The 23,124-nt window shown below is 44.3% G+C and overlaps 1 protein-coding gene across 1 annotated transcript in view; it reads right to left on the bottom strand.

Moving 5' to 3' along the window:
- The window catches only part of LOC147747705 (complement factor H-like), a 1,041,560-nt gene that overhangs the window by 755,621 nt on the left and 262,815 nt on the right, over positions 1–23,124 (bottom strand). The window contains exon 7 of the mRNA XM_086954949.1: positions 16,223–16,399. Coding sequence (XP_086811075.1) covers positions 16,223–16,399 — 177 coding nt within the window. The remainder of the gene's footprint in view (positions 1–16,222; positions 16,400–23,124) is intronic.

Here is a 23,124-nt window from a genome sequence, read left to right as displayed (position 1 = left end):
CCAAAGATTGCATCGGAGGCCCAAGTCGCTGGACGAGTAGAGGAGAGTGAGTTTGCACCCCCCAGGTAACGCGTGTCGACTCCTGGGGAGGAGTGCAGGCTCAGAGGGAGACGCTCTTGGCCTCTTTCTCATTTCAGCAGTGCGAGCCTCTGCTACGGCCCGTATCGTGGCCCGTATTGCCAAGGGAGTGGCAGTACCGGGGCCGGATTGAGGAGCTGCACTTTTTGTGTTATACCATAGCCCTGTGGGGGGCAACTGTTGTCAGAGGCTACCTGCGAGTCAGTACGAGTGGTGGAGGGCCCGCCTAAGGCACTGTGATCGGTGCCGGAGTGTATTACGGATTACTCTATTTCTGCATAAAGAAGTACCTGATTGTTGTATTACACCTTGTATTATTCCTGCAGAATGAACTACCTGATTGTCGTATGATGCAATGCATTGTTTCTACATAACAAACTACCTGATTAGCATATTACGCATTACATTTATTCCTGCATAACAAACTACCTGATTAGTGTATTACATATTACCTTATTTCTGCATAACGACTTACGTGGTGGTTGTATTTTGCATTATTTTTACATTGCAAAGTACCTGATTGTTGCGTTATGCATTGCATTATTTTTACATTGCAAAAGTGCCTGATTCTAGCATTACGATCTGCATAACATTATGCTAGGATTACGGTAGAATGTTTAGAAGCGCCCATTAATATCGCCAGAACTTACAAGTGCTGGCTGGCCTAACAATCTGCCAGAGGGAATATTACAAATACGCATGTGTTGGATTTATATTGTGTGGTCTTATTGTATTTCTTTTTCTATAAAGTTTATACTTGTTTTTATAAAACTCGTGTGGAGTCTATTTGTGGTGTCATCATTGGGTTCCTGTGAGCGTGGTTGCAAATACTTTACACATTTGCTGTGAAGATAAGCCTGGCTATTCATGCCAAGCTACCAAGGGGGTGAGCGGGATATCTCAGAAGGTGACCATCCTTTCCCTGACTTGGAACCGCAGGTCCCTATTTTGCCTAAGGTACCTACCTCAGTCAACCAGGGATCCCAGGTCTAACAATTACCTGTTGAGACATTGTTTTTGTTATGAACTATTATCACCCAAGTCTCAACTGGGTATAAGGGTGAGCTCCTGTTGGTTGATTCCAGTGGTTCATTTCCACCACATATGTTTTAAATAAAACACAACCAACCAAACGACAGACATCTGAAAAAATTAACCAAGAAAGTCTAACACTAGTTTGTTATAAATAAAGTTTTAGCCATTCCTCATACTCATTCTGCAGCATCACACGCTACTCCAGTAATAGGACCATAGACTGTACATTGCATTTTCAGAAGTGCTCATGTAAAACATAGTTTGGAAGGCATCGTTATGTCAATGTATTTTAATCCTGTTGATAGCACCAAATTTACTTGGACTGGTACCCAAATGCACTCAACGATGCACCTAGTCCAGAATCCTCAGCAGCGCTCATTTTAATTGATATAATTCATTCTGTAAACTGCCATACTGCCCTCTCCTTTATCAACTTGCTATTATTCCAGTAGAAATAACTGTCCCAATGATAGTCTTGACTCGTATATGTCCTAACTATTGATGAGCCATGCCCATTTCAGCCAATGCACCTCAAGCTCGCAATGCAGAACACCCTTCTCTTCACCGTTTAGAGCGAAACAATTCTGCGTAAGCATAAATTCCGATCTACAGCTCCACCTCCAATTGTTGAAATGCGAGCTCGGGTGAAGTACCTCAATGTACCTCAATCTTGACTAGAGGCACCAATTGATATTACGGCCTCGAGACAGACAACTGTTCTCTCCATGCACCTCAAACACAGCACTTGATTTACCCTTTCTATCACTTTTAAAGACTTGTCATACGTTATGATTGTCACATCTGAACTCGTGAGTAGAAGACTTAAAGTAGCCCAACACTTACAGCTTGTTTTAGTTATTCGGGTCTACTAAAGCGTGTTCAGGGGCATGTGTAGAGTCACACATGTTCATCTCCAGGCATGTATAATGCAAAAGCACGACAGGCCACAGTGAAAAACAAAGCCACTTGAATGTTTGCCATCAATTTATTGAAGCATTACAAGGGCGGCATACCTGCCTCTAAAACCATCATGTTCTAAAATCTACAGATGAGTGAAAGAGGCTGGAATAGGCACGATGGAGACTTAGAACAGGCTGACAACTAGGGGGAAGCTACAACCTCACTTGTGAATAATGCCCCAAGGTTATCTTTAGTAACAGGGTGGAGTGAACTCTCCTACAAACCCTAAACACACCTGCCAGACCAATAAATGACTCCGCTAACTCTACAGCAGCATGAATTGCAAATTCTGCTTTAAGTTGGAGTAGTATTCAAATACCCAGTACCCACACTGGCGTCAGTGCAGGGTTCTGCTGCTGTTTCCTGTGTTGTTGGGCACACTAAAGTCTCAAGAGGAAAGGATGCTAAAATTGAAAAGGGCATGACCTTGTGGATTATGGTCAAAGGCCCAATCACAACATACTGCTACTTCTTTCACTTTAAACACCTAGCCATGTTTTTCAAGGTCTGACGCCCCTCAGTACAGGTTGCTATATTTCACATTTGCAGCGTTGTGATTGGTCTGAGCGCCATGGTTTGGCACTCAGACATGGACTGGGACCCTAGGATGTTCTCCACCCAGGCTGCACAATACAGCCAGTGGAAAACATGCAATGTGTGCATGACTGTTTGCCCTGCCCAAGGCGGCCAGCCAAACAGTCATCCGCACTTAGAGAGTGCCACTACTCACAAACCCCTGCTCTACCCAGCCCCGCAAAACTACCTCAGCATGGAAAAATAAAATTATAATAACACCGAGTTATTATCATTTTAGTTTTCCTTTTTTTGCGTACTGAAAAGCAGGGGGGCAATGCTTCATCATTGAGGAGGAGCCGCCCCTGAAAGCTAGTGCTCTTGCGAACACTGTTCGACCACTTTCGCCAAGTCTCAAGAGACACAAGAGTGGCAGTAAATTGGTGGATGATGGTCCTCCATTTTTGCCATCATCTCGTGCCTCTCCGGGATCTTTGGCGAAAGGTGATAAAGTAATGGATGTAGGGAATTCAGATGGTCTTTTCGCGCCGCCAGCCACCATCTCACAGTGCTCCATTTTGAAACAAATAAGTGCAGTGACCTCCAAGGGCCAACCCTTGGTGCTTCCGAAAACCAGTCATCTCACCTTGTGTCTCTTTCTTCCACCGCCCTACATTGTCTGCCACTTTATTTCATACTCATGGCTTCTTTTTACTCACTGCTTGTTATATTTTTGAACATTTGGAAAGGAGGAGTTGTAAAGATTAGCAGAGGATGGTGGGGATGTGTCATAAGCCACTCTGAATGTATTAGATTTCAGGTACAGCTGAGGGCTGGTCTGAGGAGTGTAAGGCCAGCTTCTGATTAGCTGTGGCATGACTAATAGCTGCCAAATGTTCAGTTTCTGCCAGGACAGTCCAGGCAAGTTGGAGACTGCACCGGGTAATTCCCTATCCCAGGACAGTCCCGGCAATTGAACCTACATGTCACTAAAACCTATACAAGAAATTTTAGCTTACGTTTCTCCGGGACCCACAACAGACCAATGCGTCCTAAAGGTAACAGTAAGTACCTCAGGAAGAACCAGGCTCTGCGTAGAGTGACTATGATAACACATATCAGTAGCGGGCCGTCCGTGGCTTCAGTCCGGGGGTCGACGAGCTTAATTTGGTACTAATTTGTATGTTGAAAGACCTGTAAAAAGAGTGATACCCATGATCTTTTTCAGTGACGCTGCGCATTTTGTACCTCAGAAATTTGACGTAACGCGATTCTTAACATATAGATGGCAATGCAGCATTATTCTGAGAGAAGGTGCAATCAAAATATAATCAATCACTGGCTGTACTCGTGGATGTCAATAATCTAGCCACACCAGTGGTCTAAGAGGGGAAAAAAAGTTGGGGAACTTCCTCCTCCTCCTTTCTCTTTGCCCTCCCCCCCTAAAGCTCTGCCCCACATCTCCCCCTTAGAGCTTCCCCCTCCTCCCATCCCTCTACCCCCCAAAAGTTCTGCCCCACCTTTCTGAAAGGTCAGGGGCAGACGCCTGCCCTGTGACTGACATGGCCAAGCTCTCCTGACCTTTCACAGGCGCTCACTCCTGGCATGTGAATCACTCAGCACAGTTCTCCTCTCCTGTCAGGTGCACACTACTGCTGTGTGACTGACTCTGTCCAGCCCTCCTGGCCTGTCAGAGCTCACTCCTGCCTTGTGACTGACTCTGCCCAGCTCTCCTGACATGGCAGGCCTTCACTCCTGCCTTTTGACTGGCACGTCCCAGCTCTCCTGATCTGTCAGGCGTTCACTCCTGCCTTGTGACTGACTGTGCCCAGCCCTCTTGTCCTGTCAGGCGCTCACTCCTGCCTTGTGACTGACTCTGCCCAGCTCTCTTGTCCAGTGAAGCGCTCACTCCTGCCATGTGACTGACACGGCCCAGCCCTCCTGAACTTTCACAGGAGCTCACTCCTGCCTTGTGACTGGCTCGTCCCAGCTCTCCTGACCTGTCAGGCGCTCACTCCTGCCATGTGACTGACTCTTTCCAGCTCTCCCAGCCTTCAAAAGGTTTATAGAAAGAGATTTATAAAGCGCCTGGTGACGCCATCTCGGCGTGTCCCCGCGCTACGGAGAGAAAAAGTCACAGAAGCGGACAAGGATCCTGCGTTCGGCTAGTAGGATTAGTTATTATACAGGTGGGTCTTAAGGAGTTTTCTGAACTTAATTTCAGATCCTTCTAGCCTTAGGCTGATCGGGAGTTTGTTCCAGTTGCCGGCTGCCAGCAGTCTGAAAGAGCGTCTACCCATTTTTGCTCTTCTGACATGGGGAATTTTTAGTAGCCCTGCTCCTTCTTAGCGTAGTTCTCCGGTAGGTTCATAGATCTGTACTGTACCAGGTCAGAGAGATAGGATGGAGCTTTATGCCAAACAATCCTGTGGCAGATTAAGAGTGCTTTATACAACACTCTCTTTCTGACAGGAAGCCAGTGTAGCGACGCCAAAGCAGGCTGGGATGCTGCTCTTTTGGGGAGTCTCAACACTAACCGAGCAGCAGTATTCTGGAGGACTTGCATTCGTCTTAGGTTTTTTCTGTGGTGCCTAAAAGCAGCACATTGCCGTAATCCATGCGGGACGTAACCAGGGCTTGAGCCATGGTACATCGGGCCTCCAGCGGGAGTAACTCCAGTGTGCGGTTGAGGGTTTTTAGTATTCCAAACATTTTCCCACTAAGCGATTCACATGGTCCTCATAGGACAATTTGGGGTCAACCCATATTCCCAAGTTCTTTGCCTCCTTACTGGGATTGGGCGTGGGGTCCAAGCATGTTGGCCACCAGTCCCCTGTCCATCTGGAGTTGCCACCACCAACCACCACGACCTCCGTCTTAGAGCCATTGAGCTTTAGACAGTGTGAATTCATCCAACCCGCTAAGGCCTGCATACAGGCCTTGACGTTGGATGCAGCTGTGTCAGGGGCTTGGGACAGAGAGATCAGCAGTTGGGTGTCGTCAGCGTATGAAACTAACTCCACTCCAAACGCTTGCACTACTTCTGCCAAGGGGGCCATATAAAGATTGAACAGGCTAAGGCTCAAAGCCGAGCCCTGAGGCACCCCTTGTTCTAGTGCTATGGCGGAGGATTTAAAGGAGCCCCTTTGGACCTGAAAACTGCGGTCCGTAAGGAACGCTTTAAGCCATCTTAGCGCAGACTCCGTGAACCCTGCTTTGTTTAGACACTGTAGCAAGATAGAGTGAGCTACAGTGTCAAACGCTGCACTAAGGTCAAGCATTATCAGTGCCATGGTGTGTCCGGAGTCCGCCTTTTGCCGCAGGGTCTCAGTTGCTCTCAGTAGGGCTGTCTCAGTGGAGAAGCCCGGTCGAAAGCAAGATTGAGAGGGTTGTAGGAGTTTATTATTCTCCAGGTGAGCCATAAGTTGTATATTAGCCACTTTCTCTGCCACTTTGGCCAAGTAGGGCAGCAGAGAAATGGGTCTCAAGTTTTCCAGCACTTCCAAATTAACGTTTGGTTTCTTTCTGATAGGAAGAACTATCGCTTTCTTCCATTCAGCAGGGAGAGTACCGGTGGTAAAGGAGACTTGAAGAACATGCCTAATATATGGTTCTAGTACCGAGATACTTTCCCCCAACACCCGGGGAGGTGCAGGGTCTCTCGGAGAGCCCGATTTAATACTCCGACAGATGTTGGTGAGTATCTCTGTAGGGGGTACCGAGAAGGTTCTAAAGCAGTTCTCTACCCTGCTTACTCCTACACTTTCCTCAAAGTATCGCTCACAGATTATGTCGCCTGAGAATGTGGCGTAGATATCTTGGACCTTTCCAGCGAAATAGTTAGCTATTCTGTTGCATTCCTCGACTGAGTCTTTTTCTGGAGTGTTACCATTAGCTACTACAGAGATTTCTTTAAAAATTTTAAATAATTCTTGCGAGGAATTTTCTGCCTCCTCAATACGACTTTTATAATGGGCAGCCTTAGTTCTTCGAAGTGAGATTTTATATTTTCTCTGTGCCTCCTTGTACGTGTTCTTAACTTGAGGGCAAAAATCAACCCGCCATTTACGCTCTAGTTTTTTGCATTCAGATTTGGCCTTCTGCAATTCAGAGGTAAACCAGGGGGCAGACTTTTTATCTCGGGTTTTAGTCTTTGTAGGACACATCGGGGCTGACTCATTTAGCGTGTCTAAAATACGCTTCTCAAGATTGCTATTAGCACTTTCACAATCATCACCTCCTGGTGGACCTCCTAACTCTAGTAGTTGACTAAAAGTGTCTAGTGAGAAGTTCTTCCATTTACGTCTTGGATAGCTGTTTTTTTCTCCTCTGCGAATATCTATATTCGGGCAGTGGATTTTGAAAGGGATTAACCCCTTCCACGCTCATGACGAGCTGGGCTCGTCATGGCGTAGCCTCCTCGCACGCTGATGACGAGCCCAGCTCGTCACGTAAAGTGCGGTTTTAAAAAACTCAGCACAGGAGCGGAATTGCGCTAGAGCGCATGGGGTTAAGAAGTGGTCTGACCATGGAACAGGGACGGGCTGATTCACGCTCACACCATTCCAACTGCTGAAAACAGGGTCTAATAAGTGACCATGTATATGAGTGGGGGCCTTATTTTTTAATTCTAATTGTAGGGCCAGCAAGTCTTGCTTTAGGTCTGTAGCTTCCCTGGAAAGTTCATCTTCCAGGTGGATATTAAAATCACCTAATATCAAAAGTCTACTTTTCCTAATGCCTAAGTGAGCTATAGCCTCCACCAAATTGGGTTGAAATTCCTTCAAATTCCCAGGGGGTCTATATACCAGGATTCCTGATATAGTGAGCTGGGGTCCCAACTTGAGAGTGAAAAGGCCATGCCTCCGAGTTGTCTATTTGTAAGGGCACCAGAGAGCATTCAAGCGGGGCCTTTACAGCAATGGCGATTCCTCCACCCCTCCCGTCCTTCCTATCTAGTCTGTTAAGAGAGTAGGCTGGCAGGATGGCTTCAATTATATCAGGGTCTGAATGTTCACTGAGCCATGTTTCAGTCAGGAAGAGAACATCCATCCTCTCATCCAGGAGGAGATCCCATATCTGAGTGTTGTGCTTGCTTAAAGATCTACAATTTAGCAAGCCACCAATGATCCTTCCTCTGTCAGCCTCACTAGCTGGTTCTCTTAGAAATTTAAAAGGGGATGTGGGGCAGTTATGAAGGGTTAATGCTTCCATCGTGTGCAAGCATTTTCCCATAATAGAGGGACACAAATCTAGCAGTTGTTGTCTCTCATAGGGTATGTGGGACGGTACGGAAAGCACAGGGGTCGTGGCCCCAGGCCCCGTTCGGCCGCGGACGGGCGCAGACGGGCTTGATTTAGGCGAGACCTCGGCGCGCCTTCATCGCGCCCGCTGCACGCGTCCGCTGCGCGTCCGCTTTCCCATGCACATTTATAGAGAGAGGAGTGTCAGCTAGAGTGCTGACCTAACCCCACAGAACCCAGAAGTGCAGGGCTCCTCCTCGCCCTCCGCTACAAACGCCCCGAATTGACGCGGCGGACCGGGGCGGGATTAGCAAGGGTGAGTGACCCCTGAGCTATAACTCAGCCCAGGGTTTAGGTGCGCACACATTAAAATCACATTAGACTTTGACACAATACAGTTTTTAAAATTAGCAGTAAATCGCCAGAATTAAAAAACGCTCGTTTTCAGCGCTTACAGCGTCGTCCAGCGCAAAGCAGATAGAGTTAGCCCCTGCCACCGGCTTTCTCTTCTCCGCCTCGCCACTGTGCTCCTCCCTGCTTTTAAAGATTCAAGTACAGCGCAGCTAGAGCGCTGACCTAACCCCACAGAACCCAGAAGTGCAGGGCTCCTCCTCGCCCTCCGCTACAAACGCCCCGAATGGACGCGGCGGACCGGGGCGGGATTAGCAAGGGTGAGTGACCTGAAGTTTTTCAGTAGGTCATTCCGCCTTATCATGCAGCTAGCTCTGTTGAGTGAGGATGGCCAGGGTAGTAAGGGGCTCCCAGGGGGCCACCGTGGGCCACAGGTCATGGAGCCAAAATTTAAGTACGGACCTACCCACGTGCGCTCACGACTTCCGGCTTGGCATAGGCACAACCCCAGGACTCCCTGACTAGGAGTCCATGTGCGTGGCACGGCCTGATTGGCACCTACTTTACATTCACAGGGACCCTTCACTGCAGAGCACTGCTCTTTCCTGGCTCTGCCTGGTTGGCTCCTGATTTTATCATTAGACTGTGTGCGTTCTTAAGCAGCTCCTTGGTTTCAAACAAGGCTTGGTTGGCTCCTGATGTTATCATTGCCCAGGTATGTTGTGAAGGATTGATTGGTTCTGACATGACCTCCTTGTCTCCTGATGTTATCATTGCCTAGGTATGTTGTGAAGGATGGATTGGTTCTGACATGGCCTTGTTGGCTCCTGATGTTATCATTGCCCAGGTATGTTGTGAAGTATGTATTGGTTCTGACATGGCCTCCTTGGCTCCAGATGTTATCATTGCCCAGGTATGTTGTGAAGAATGGATTGGTTCTGACATTGCCTCATTGGCTCTTTTTATTGCTATCAGTGCCGGTGTGCTATGAAAAGTTTCATGTTCACTGACATGGCCAGGGTGGCTCCTGATCTTAACAAGAGATCACTGTGTTCTAAAGAGTTCTTCTAGTTTCCGTCGAGCTCTGGTGGCTCCTGATTTTACCAAGAGGCTCCCTGGTTTCTCACAGTCCCAGCTGCAGACACTGAGCTGTTCTCCTCAGGGCCAGCGCCTCGATGGCACCCAGGTGGTTTTTTGACACTGTACAGCAGGTGAGGTGGCCAGCAGCCGCCGTTGGCAGCCCGTGGGGTTCCGTGACGTGAAGGTGGCGTGTCCAAGGAAAGAATGGGCAGATCTCTTTGTACCGGGACGAGCTCAGGGGACTCTAAGAGGGGCAGAAGAACAAGTAACAAGCATTGGCATAGCCAATAGGTCTCGCCTTTGGGACCTTATAAGTATTTAGTTATGCAGCAGGTCCCCTTTCAGTTTATGGAAGACACTGCAGAAACTTTGGAAATACTTTTAGCGAACATTCCTAAAACTGCAACATGTGCAAGAAGTAGAGTTCGAGTAGAGGAGGTCGCACTGTTCCTGAGAATGATATAAACTGCACGTACATATACTGGTATGAGCGGCGCCATAAAACAAATTAAATGTTTGTGACAGAGGGACTGTGGAGAGACAAGAGGCACTGTTGGCCAGTGGTTGTGAGGGAAGCCGTACAGAACGAGGCCATGGGGCACCCAAAAAAACTGTTGAAAGGGGCGCCAACTACTGGTCCTGAGAGAGTAAGTGAAGTCTAGCACTGTGCTGTTTGAGATTGATAGTTTTTTCCAGTTGGGTAGTTGTTGTTATCAGTCTTGGCTGTGTGTATGTATGAACCTTAATCACACATTGCTTATTTTATAATGCAAGTGACAAGCTGTGACAGTAATAAAAGTAGATGGATTGAAATTATGCTACTTTTGTGGGTTGGGTGGAGCTTTGGGGAAGTGGGTGTGGTAAATTTTGAAGTAAGTAATTGATAGCTGTTCTGCAAAGTGTCCCAAGAATTTCTTTTCAAATATTTGCAACTATGCATGACTCTGCTACTCCTGATACACTTGATCTGCTGAGAAGACAAAGAGGGTTTGCGGTAAGACACAACTTGTCCAAGTATGTGGCTAGCTCTCAATAAAGTGTCATTTTCCTTTTTGGGGCTAGGATTGAGATAATGGACAACTCCAACTTTGTTTTTTTTTCTCAGTGAGGTCACTTGGAAACCCTTGTTAGATATCACCCCATCATTGAGATGTACTAATGTATAATTCAATGTGTTGCCTGCATATCTAGACACACAAACACCTAATTATTTACAGGGATTTGAAGGGTATGGCTCATTAAAATACCACCCTCTAACACATTCGCGTCAGTCACACCTAAGACACCTTAACCTTCTATCCTGCTTGACTTGCCTTCCCTGTCACATCATTTGTTTCTAGTTGGGCCCACCCCATTGGTTGTTGTGGGAAATCTCAGACTCACAATTTCCAAATCTCTCTACCTGTAACCAAAGCTTGCCAGCTCAGGATGACATTTCTAGGTGTAAGGGGCCTCTGGTTACAAACTTCTCCTCTCAGTTTAAGAAGTTATCACAGAGTCTGGAGTTGGGGATTTTAGCCTCCAACAACTATTTGAAGAATGTTGTCTTGTTTCCATAGTACTTCTGAACTGTAAATTTACTCAACATGCTTCCTGGAACAACATGACAACTGTAGTGAAAAACGACACCCTAAAAACTGGGTACTTCGTTGACATTACGATGAATAAATTCCCCCAGGAACGGATAGCAGAGGTAGTATGCATCGAAGACCTTACCTCACAGAGCTGCCGAATACAACTGCCATTTAGGCTGGTGTGGTGATTGCTAGGGCATAGTTATAGTCTATTTTACAGATTAAAATAAGGGGAAAATCCTTGCAACCACTGTGGGTGTTTTAAGGAAACTGAAACGGAACAGGAATGTATTTGCCTGTTAAGATATATTTCTCAGGCACAACACCCATTGGTGAAGCAAGTCTTTATTAGGTTCAGGTGTACAAAGCTGCCTCTATAACCAATCCAATATAAACTCGAGCTATCCTTCCTGTAACTTTGAGAGTGATGGTCCTGGGGACTAAAGCAGTAAACTGCACTTCTTGTTATCTCTCTCTACACTGATATCTCTGACTTTTTATTCAAAATACATTTTTGGACGTTAATGATGCCTTTGACTTCTGTCTAGGAGGAGTTGTGAAGTTGCATCTTTGTGGCCTCAATGTGTAAAAAAGTGTGTTGCTCAGCTTAGAGAGATTTGAATGTACTGTGTATGAATCTTTCTGTCGACCACATTGTGCTTTTAACGACTAACATGCAAGGCAGGACAGATTGGACAGGTTGTCTCAAAGTAGGTCAGTGGCATTCTTTAGTCCACATTGTCCCAGTGACAGCCTGTGTGATTGTTTGTTTAGGAAGCTGAGCTCGGAGCATCACTAGGCCAAAGGGAGAGGAACCAGTACTTTCTCTCCAGCTCCTTGCACTTGCCCGCATTCCGGTTTCTGGGCTCCAGTGTCTGTTATCCACCCGCAGCATGGCTCACACTTCGGAGGATGATAATGGTGAGACTTGTGGGGGTTTTTTTTTTGGTTGGTCATGCATGCTTCATGGTTGCTGTGTGTCTAACAGAGGTAAGAGGTTAGGAAATGCAAAGCTGGTGAAGGCATGCGTGTAGTGAGGTCTGATGGCTTTCGGAGCGCAGGATGTATCAGACCCAAGAGGAGGCCACCCTCTCTTCTTCTGTGATTGTGGACCCTGGAAGTGCATACAGACCTAGCCCTCAGCTGCAGATGATGCTCACTGACTTTCTAGCCTTGTGGAGTGAAAAGTACATGCTCCATGAAGCATCGCAAAGCAGCTCTACAGTCTCTACCACCAAATGAAATTGAATTAGGTTGTGGGCTTGTAGGATCTGAATACAAAATGTGCATCTTGTTTGGTGGCAATCACATAATGCTGTGATACCATTTAATACATACCCATGCAGGTGCGTTCATGCATTGTCCAGGTCTGAAACCTGGCATCCTTGGCGTGGTTTTCCTTGACTTTTTGTCCCTACCTCCTGTGTTTTTGATGCTGTGCTGGATTTCATTTTTGCTGGCTTTTAAGCTTTGGGCACATTGCCACAGCTGATCAGTGTCAAAGTGCAAGTGCTCCCTGTGGAAATTGATATTGTGATTTGTTCTCCCTGATTGCCAGTTTGTTTTACCAGTAGGTCCCTAGTAAAGTGCACTGGGTGTGCCAGGACTGGTGAATCAAATGCTCCTAGTGGGCTTGTAGCACTGATTGTGCCACCCTCATAGGTAGCCCTGAAAAGAGGTCCCAGGCCTGCCATGTTAACTTGGCAAGTGCACCCATTTGCCCGGTCTTACCTTTCCCTTTTATTACAAATAAGACACCCCTATTGTAGGCCCAAGGTACCCCCCTGGGCAAGGTGCAGTGTATGTGAAAGGTAGGACATGTACTGGTGTGTGTACCATGTCCTGATAGTGAAATACTGCCAATTTCGTTTTTCACTATTGAAAGGCTATCTTGCCCCATAGGACAGAATGGGGCATTCTTTGTAACATTTTACAAGCGTATCTTCAAATAGGGGTACAATAGAAAAATTTGGTATCCCTGAACTCAGAATTTGATAACACATACTTTAGTGAAGATGGTTTTTAAATTGTGTGTCTGAAAATACCACTTTTAGAAAGTGGCTATTTTCTTATTCAACCTTTCTGTGTGCCTCTGCCTGTTTGTGGATTGACTGTCTGTCTTTGGAGTGACAGGGGCTGGGGATGTGCAGTGGCTCTAGGAGTCTGGATGAGTCAGCACTGGGCTGAATAGGCCTGGTTTCCATTTGGAGTGGTGGGAGGAGTAGCACCTGTACCTGAATAGGGCTGTGACTGCCTTCCTCAATGCTGGCTCCACCCCTCTGTGGTCTGTCTGGAGCCAAGGCTCACACTGACAAAGGATGTTGTTATGCACTTGCAGAGTGCCCCCCAGAACTGGTTTGAAATGGGCTAGGAGACCCTTGGACAAAGAGAACAAAGACATTTTGTGGTATAAGTGTTAGACCTAAAACCCCAATTCAAGAGGAACCTTTGCCAAGGAGACGAGCTGGAGAGACTGAGGAGAAGTATTTCCTAGAACTTAAAAACTATTCTGCTGGGCTAGGATTGGGACTGCTTGTTCTCTGAGAAGGAGCTTATATTCCTGCGGTAGATCTGACATGTTTTATAAATGTACTTTATTGAACCAATGTGAGACATAAATCTTTCAGCAATTATCTGAAGTGCTGGACAGGATATTTACCCACATTCATTGAAAAATAATTTGGGATTGTGTCTTATTCATGAGAATTGTTTATTATCATGATTGTTTTGTATTTTTATTATTTGTATCTTGTGATTCAACATTTCTCTTCCACTAATAAAAAAAACGATTGATAAACAAAGCATATTAATTTGGCACCAAATTCAGTTCAAATTGGATCCATATAATTAGCATCCAAACCACTAAAACTCTATTCCTGTGAGAATTACTTTTACATCAAGAGTTCAATTTATTTAGGTAAAAATATAAACATATGTAACTGCATAATACAAACAAACAGCCAAGAAAAAAAAATTATACAATGAACATAAAGGACAATAACAGAACTGAAGAAATATTTGGTCAACAATCTTTTGGATAAACTTTCAATGAAGGAGCGATGGGTAATTTAATGGTCTTTTTTTCACCCTCCCTGTTGAATAGTTCACACTACATAGAGCGAGATTGACAAGGGGTGTCAGACAGCACTGGTCCACCTAAAACACCTTTCTTCAAATTGCATTTTTTTCTGGGATACCTATTGTTTAAGAATGCTGGGCCCTCACCCACACAAGGCGACATGTTTTGCCACAGATAGGGGTGGGCTCCCACTTGAGGGTGTTTTTGGCCACATGCCTACTCCACTTGTCATCTTACTGTGTTGGGGGCAGAAACAAAAATATGATGCTATAAAAAAGGTAGCCTAAGTTTGATATTAAAACGTTTTTTATTGTTAACATGGATTCTAAAGTTCTAAAACACCAATAAATCCATATTTTACTTTCATTATTGTATTACAAACAAATAAATGGATGCCATTTAATATATGTAATGGCCAATCATCAATACATGATCGGAAGCTAACTTAGAATAATGAAATAAATCATAACGAAGCAATATTGTCACCCTTCTGATGAACCAACAGCACAACTGCTTTACAGAAATTTCACACTAGCCTCTGTAGTTCTCCCAATGAAACCACCTCCATATAATAAAGATTGCCCTCTGAACGTTCTATTTAGAAATTGCAGTTTGAACAAAGATCTCACACAGTCAAAGTTAGTTAGAATGAATGAATGAATTTTAGATGTTATAAAGCGCCTGGTTACTCCAAGGAAGTGTCCCAGCGCTAAGCAGAATCAGGGCCTGGCAAGTCAGGTGCAAGTGGACTTCTAACACTGCCTAAAGAGCCAGGGCTTCAGATTTTTACGGAAACTTGCCTCCGACTGTACAAGTCTTAGGTTAATTGGCATTGAATTCCATTGCTTGGCTGCGCGCGCGCAGCCCAAAAGAGCAGCTGCCAACTCTTGCATGGCGTACTCTGGGGATTACTGCCAGCGCTGCTACTCCAGATCTAAGTGCTCTGGAGGGAGTGTGGGCCTTGATCAGGGGGAAGAGGTAGCTGGGACCCCTCTGATACATTATCCTATGCGTAAAACACAGGGCTTTAAACGAGATTCTGTGTTTAACTGGGAGCCAGTGGAGTTCAGTCAGACCGTGGCTAATAACAGAGCATTTCGGTAATCTTAGAAGCATCCGGGTTGCAGCCTCTCACTTTATGTCTTGGTCATAACTGTTCTATTAATATCTGAACTAGGAGTTAGTGGAAGTTTTACCTGCAAGGTTTTGCATTATTATTATCTTCAATAATTCCTGTTTCAATTTCAGTTCCTCTGTTTGGTACTTAAGTCTAATCATTCGCAATCTTCATAGCTGTGTCCCCACATTTCTCTTTTTTCCCCTTCCTAACCTCTTTGTTCGCTCATCTATGTTGTCTCTCTGACCCTTGTCCTATTTGTGAACTGTATCTCTCCAGCTCTATCATCTTTGTGCAACCTAAGCTCTAGGAAGACTTATCCAATGCAATACGTTTCCTTTTTTTATTTTTCGTTTTTAAAATGTGTGTCACACAACATCTGTTGCAAGCCATGCCTGACCTTTTAAAGATGATCTATTGTTTCATTTTTGGTATTTAAGTGATGTAATGCTGACTACTACTTTGGATATGAATGCTGGAAAAAAATCAGATAAATACATATATCACATTGCTCGACGTAAAACAAGTTAAATATTGGGATTGACCAATATCAGAAGCACCCATTTGCCCTCTTGCTGCTTCTTCACAGTTTTAAGTTCATTGGTTAATGCATAATTGTCGGTGTCCAGGCCTGAACCAGAGCTTAGCGTGGCGATGTGTTGCATGTGGTGTCCCGACCCCTCATTTGAAGGGAGGTGGGGTTGGTTTTGAATTATGGCAATGAAGTCCCTTAAACAGTATTTTTTCAGATCCTTATTGAAGGTAGGGAGCTTGTCAAGGCTCCTGAAGTTGATAGACAGTGATGCTATACTCCTATTACTATGAATATGTATTAATTGCATCTACAGATTGCTCTGGTATTGATGGACACTTGATTTCAGATGGTCTTACAGTGGTGAGCCAGCTACTGAAGATAGTCGGGCTGATATGGAGAGAAAATCTAGAAGTGCTGGTGTATTTGGTGCATGGATAACTCGCAAGTAGTGAATTGCTGCTCCCTTTAAAACACATTTTCCATACTGCAAAGTTGGAACTAATAGTTAACCTATATAAAATTAAAATTTTCAAAGGAATCAATCCACGGTTAAACAGGATTACATTTGGAACACCAACAACATTTTCTTCATGTATGTAACACACAAATATATTGATAATAAAGAAGCATTTATGAAATGAGAATTACATTACTTACTTTCACATTTTAATGGGGGCACCCAGCCATCACTCGTGCATGTTGGTTTTCTGTCTTTGCTGTACAGAGCCACGAATCCAGAATTACACTTTAAGTCAACTGTGTCATCTTGTCTGTATTTGTCCCGTCTTGGCAGCATTTCACCATTGGCCACATTTTGATAATAGCACTCGATTTCTAAGAAAAAGTATGAGTGATTTTACTGTAGAGCACACAAAAAAATCTCACGCTAAATGCATTTTACAAATTCAAAACAGGCAAATCGAGGTTGAGGACTGACCAGGACACATCAGACCATGATAGAGAGCCACAAAGCGGGAAGATAAAGTAAAGAGGACATTTCTTATATTTCTCCTAAATCAATCTAGCTGGAATAGGAATGTTGAAAAATTAAAGATATGCCAGAGAGGCTCATATGAAACTATACCCCAATATAAGTATGTCACATAGTTCTACTACTACACCAGTTCAGAAGTGCTCATTTCATCAATCTTCGAAAGAAGCCTGCAGCAGGTGCTCTAGCAGAATTTAGCCTTATTATGTCTGATAGAAGTGCTTTGGGAATGCATTAAATATATAATCCTCAACTGATTTCAAGTTTCTGAGTGACCGTGCCTTTAAGTGTTTTTAGGTGTGGAGTCTAATAATATGTCTGTTTGATCAATTCTAAAATTGGAGAACCTCAAGGTGTTAAAAAACAGTCTTACAAAACTCCTTTTTTGTGAATTGTCAAAGTAAGGAATACCCCTTTCCAAAGAAAACTGAAGCATTCTCTAGCAAAAAACACGAAGACTTACCAGTCCTAAAAAGATAGAACGTGTATGAAGAAAGCATTTTCAAACTTGAGAAAAGTGTATGGTGGAAAAAACAAAACAAGGACTGCAGCAGTCCTTTTTCTAGGTCTATGATGACCCAATTTAAAATTGAAAAGATGAAAGAGTGTCAAAGAAGACAGTAACAAAAGAACAAAAACAAGAAAAAAGTAAGTAAGCAAAAGAGGGTGATGGGAAAAGTGGTAGGTACACAGAATTTTGAACAAAAATCAGTGGGAGAGGAGCATTAGCACCCCATAGACACGGGGGAGGAACAAGGGGAAAGGAGTGATAAAAATAGATTAGTCTAATGAAGGAAGAAATAGGGAGTCCAAGGGTGAATTTTCCCTAATGAATGGGAGAAGAAAGAAGATGGGGTTAGATTAAAAACATGAGAAAGCAGAAGACGGAGGAGTTAAATGTAGGGGGTACAGGAAGAACGTCCCCAATTGAAAAATGATTTGCAAGGGATGGAAAAAAAAGGAGAAAAAAAAAAGAATTAAAAAAATTTAAGCAAGAAGAACATTCACTTGATTGTTTTCATTAAAATTGTGAATGCCTTTCATGGAGAAACATTTGTGGAAACCGATTCAAGAAAAATGGTTCATCAGAACAAGCTTTTGCAGGTTTGTTTTTCAACGGAAACATATAGAACCATGGCTTCCATTTACCTTGGACAAGTCTTTGTGTTTGGTCCAAGACCATGAGACATATTTACATGAAAATGGCACAGAGCGGTGCTGCAAACAATTTTGCTGTGCCAAGCTCTGTCATTTTAAAAACGCAGGGATGCACCGTATTAACAAGAATACGGTGTATCCCTGTGCTCACCCCTACACTGGAGCTAAAACAGCTGCCTAGCACCAACTCAGGCACCCTTGCACCATGGTGCCTGCATTGCAGGGATGATAATTAAGGACATTTTGCTCCTTTTGTGTGTGCTGCATTGTGAAATAGAAAGAGTAAAAAACCAGGAGAAATAAATATATTTCTCCTCGTTGCGCCACATTAACGACTCCTTTCGAAAGGCGTTAGTTTTTTATGTTGCCTCAGATTTACAGATCCTTGTAAATCTGGAGCAGTGTCAAAAAGCCATGGGTGTTTCTGAGAACGCCCTCAGCAACACCCATTGCACGCCTCTTGGTAGAGGGCCATACTTACAAGGCTGTGTTAAGCCACGCAAAGTGGCTTAGAGCAGCCTTTTAAATATGGGCTTGCATAGAGCACCACGAGAGCTTAAAAAAGTGACGCTCCAGTGGTGCCAGTGGCTTGTAAATATGCCCCCATATGTGAGAAATTCTGGGTCAGATGGCAATTAGAAGATTCAATTGTGACAACGTTTGAATCTGCTAGCCCAAGTTCTCCATACTGCTCACCCTCAAATTTGGGACTTTTAGCATTTGACTAGGGGTAGGGAGGCAGAGCAGGTGGTGTATGCAGGTGTTGTGGGATAGATTCAGATTTCAGGAACGCAGCATTTAACCCTCAATAAATAAATATCCAGTCAGTGTAATTTTTTCGAAAAAGGAAAGTATTTACACGTGAAACTAAATACTACGCACAAATGTATAAATATGTAAAAAACACTAATATAACTAAATGCAGAACACAGTGGTAAATCAAGACTAGTCCCCATATGTTTGAAGCATCTTTAACAGTTTGTGGACCAGCAGATCCCAATCCCTAAAACCACAATACCTCCATACATACCATTAAGTATTCATGCGTCTTTGTTACATTTCAATATTAACTTCACTTCAATGCTCTTACAATAATATTTTACATTTCACTATTGAAAAATGAATTTTCTATTTTTAACACAGTTTCAATAAGGAAAATTTCTTACTGAGCATTGTGAGTATTTAATTGGAACACCATGGGCCGCTACAAAGTGCCCAAGGGCGCAACAGGCTTTTGCGCCAGCTTTGCGCACCCCGGGCCACTTTGGTATTACAGAACGGGCTGCAGACGCCTTCTCTAATACGGAAAGCTGTGGCACACATACAATGCGAAGTCTATCCTCAGAGGGCATTCCCTCATTTGCATGGGGGTGTGGCCCCATGAAAATGAGGTCATCCCTTTGCCTCTGCACCTGCTCCATATTATAGACGAGGGAGCAGAAGCAAATAAGCTGCCAGAAGGGGCACACTGACAGTATACCACCTAAAACATGGCGCACTGTCAGTGCGCCTCCTGATAGCAGCCCTATGGAGGGGGAAAGTGAGTCCTATGGACCCCCAGACATCCCTTTGGGTGGGTGCAGTCACTCGCTGCACCCGCATGCAAGGCGATCTATAATCTCCCTTAAAAGTGCAGGTTGCCGTCTGCACAGTTAAACGCTGAGCAGCTCCTTCAAGACCGCTCCTTTTTTTACCTAAACGTGCTGGTCCGAGGGCAGCGCGAGTTCGCAGCTGCCCTGGGGCAGTGCATTCCATGTAATAGGGTGTACTTTTCCTGTTTGCGCCGGGTGCACCTCATGACGAGGGGCTTGTGACTGATAGACGCAGACCTTGGTGCTTCAGTTTTAAAGCCCTGAAGTGCCCTGGGCCAAGTGTCCTTTAGTGACTCTTTTTTTCATATTTAGTGCATGTGTGCATGGGTGTATGTGTTTATGTATAAATGTACGTATATTAGTGTGTGCATGCTGCTGTGAATATGTTTGCGTATATATGCTTGTGAATGGTGGTTGTATGTGTGCATACTTATGAATGTATGCGTGTGAGTAAGTGTGCATGTAGCTGGGTAAGTGTGAGTATGTATTTATGTGTATGTGTGGCCCACCCACCACCCCCTCCCCGCCTGCTTAAATTACTGCCCACCACTAACCTGAATGTTGCTTTCTTTGCACTAAGGGCAACCTTTACTGCTGTACAACCAAGAACTTTTCCTCTATGCTGGATTTTATTCAGCAACTTTTGACTCACTCTGTGGTTGTTTATTTTCCAATTGGTAAACCTATCCTGGTGGGTCAAATGCCCACATTTTCATGATGACCAGGTGATTTCCCAGAGTCCGTATGGTTGCTTCTGTTGTCAAACAGCAGATGCAGCATTCAAACCAGTGCTGTGCATGGAAGATGCTTAATCCAATTCCCCTCCACAATGCTTGGACTGGCAGTGCATAGAAACAACACTCCATAGGCCTATTCATAAAGACAAACATTTACATGCATATATTTACATGCATCTATATTTACTACTCCACCTAGTTATAACTAAGCACTTTTTTGCTATTTACCATTTCTGAGGATAGATTTATATTTAAGGTGTAGGCTTGCATGTCTCCATCTGTAAGCTTGTAAATAGCATTTTATAATACATGAGTACTACTGTTCTACTACTTTATATTCTATAAAATGCAGTTTGTATATAGGCCCCCCGAGTGTCTGAGGGGCCCTGTTCCCTACATGGAAATGGTCCCTTACATCTTATTCAATGCCTTCGCTGGTACATACTGAGAAGAATGTTGCGGTCATCAGAAGCAAAACTAGTCTCAGTTCCTAATGCGAAAAAAGCCAATTGGGGTGGCCAAAGCTTTCTAGTGGGAGCAGCCAAAGCTTGGAACGATCTCCCTTTACATCTCAGATGCACAACAAAACATCTGGATTTTAGGAAGGCCCTGAAAACATGGCTATTTATGCTTTAAAGACCAGTTGTACCCATCCATGCTCAGACCACTGCAGGACATCACATATAGCGCCAGGACACCTTCGGGTAGCAGTCGCGCTCTATAAGTGCCAATAACATTAACATTAACATTACATGGCCAATTCTGACAGTTCTGGGTGCTCCCCAAGCATATGCAACAGCAGTCCTCATTTTTAAATTCACATCTATTAAAAAACTTGGAGTGTCTGCGACTCCATAAGGAAGATTCACTCACAGCAGAATTCCAAAACAAGAGTTCCAAAAGGAAAAGGCTGGGGTTCTTCAAGTGTCAGCATCTGCTTTCCTACGAAATGAATGCCCTTCCTCTGTCCATAAGGAAGAAAAAATCACTACTCTCCTTTTACAAATCATTCAAGGCTTGGTTTTCCTTTTTTTTTTTTCATCTTATCACCAGAGGGCTTTCTGCAACACTCAAAAAATAGCACTATAAAACTGTCCGCCCTGCGATCACTTCATTCGCCCAGGACCTGATACCATGCCAGATCATCTCCTCTATAAGTGCCTTGGTGTAATCATTGGAATGAGTAGTTGACACCCAAAGAGCTGCACCAGCTTGAAAAGTCAGTTCATATATCTGGGGTGAGGCACTTTTAAACACCCTGATCAAGTCGCCAAACCCTCACAGCCGACTTGACCCAGTCTTCCATTTTCGGGGATAAAGGGTACTTCCATTTCATACAGATTTTTCTTCGGGAAATTAAAATCAGATAGAAGAGCGACCCTCTGTGTGACCACCTCAACAGCTTGCATATTTTCTCAACTCCTCCAAAAAGAACAAGCATTGTATTCAGATCAATCTCCATGCCAAAAATGCTTTTTAGAGCGAGTTCTATTCCAACCCAGTAGTCCCTCAGCCTGAGGGTAAATAACATATGGACATCTTTAGCTTCTAAACAACCACACCTAACACACTTGGGAGGAGGTTGAGTAGCAAACTTTGCAATTTTAGATGGTGTCCAATACAGACAGTTGATGGTAAAAAAGTGATTCCTCTTCAGGTTGGCAGGTTTTGTGGGAATACAGGAGCCTCAGGGAATTATCCCAAACCGTTTTGATATTTCCCTCATAGAAATTTCCTCTACAAACTGAGTGGGGATGTGCTAGCTTATTTTCCTCAGCCTCTAAAAAAGTCTCACACCACCTTGCAACCTCTTTACTCTTAGGTCTTATGTGTTGGAGAAGGAGCTCCAGCTCCCAGTCAGCCCCAAGGAGGACAATTGGAAAAATGTAAACCTAGACAGGTCATTTCCAGTCTATGCTTTTAGGACTTCCCAAGGATACACCTCCTCCAATGTCATCAAATCTATCCATGTTGTAATACCCACTCTCCTGAGTGGTAGACTTAAGCCATCTTTTAGGCATATCGGGGTACTGGGGGAGTCCCAAGCAGGAGCCAAATCTGAATAATAACCTGGGTCCCACCTACTCCTAATCTTATGCCATAGGTTCACAGCAGATTTCAATACTTTTAATCAGACTTTCTTGAAGAACCTGGGGTGCCAAACTTATAAAGAAATCCCTCCATGCTCAACTGTCTTACCATCTTCCCAAGAAGCTTCCCCCAAGTAGAGTCATCTGGCTTTGCCAGCAGCATCCAAATGTTTTAAAATTGGAATGCTGCACAGTACAGATTAAAGTCCGGCAGGGCCAGCCCTCCTTTATCTAACCTATGTCAAAGTTTTTTCCAGGCTAACCTATCACCCTTATAACCCCAATTAAAGCTGACAACCTTCCCCTGAATTCCGTTGATGCCTGATTTTGGGAAGCCAAGGGGGAATGGCATTAAAGAGGTAGGTCAGTTTGGGGAGAATAACCATTTTTATTAAATTAACACCCCCGAAAATATTTAACAGGAGGTTTTTCCATCTAGATAATAGGTGGTCTATGTCTCTAGAGACCCTTTGCAGGTTAAGTTGCAGGATTGTATCTATCTCATCAACAATTACAATTCCCAGATATCTGAAACACATGACCTCAGTTTTAGAGGTATTTACTGAATAGCCAGAAAGGGCGCCAAATTCAGCTAATAGCTGTTCCCTTCTCAGAATGGATATGACAGGATTGGCGCATAGATTAATAGGTCGTCAGCGTAAAGCGCAACCTTACAGCAATAAGATGGTAGGCCAAAACAGACTACAGAGACATCTGATCTCAGAAGTTGGGCCAGAGGTTCTACATATAAATCAAATAGTAAAGGTGAAAGAGGGCAACCCTGTCAAGTCCCTCTTGATATACTGAAACTGGAAGTCAGTACGCCATTTAAAAGGATCCTGGCCGACCTACCCTCATAGACCAATTTGAGTGTATATAAAAAGCTAGGGCCAAATACCATTGTTCCCATGACCTCCCAGAAGAAAGCCCAACACACTTAATCAAATGCTTTAGCAGCATCCATGGCAACTACGGCCAAGGGGGCTGAGCG

This window comes from Lissotriton vulgaris, chromosome 1_1 (assembly GCF_964263255.1).
Source record: "Lissotriton vulgaris chromosome 1_1, aLisVul1.2, whole genome shotgun sequence".
Taxonomy (NCBI): domain Eukaryota; kingdom Metazoa; phylum Chordata; class Amphibia; order Caudata; family Salamandridae; genus Lissotriton; species Lissotriton vulgaris.
This window is presented reverse-complemented; position numbering and strand designations above follow the sequence as displayed.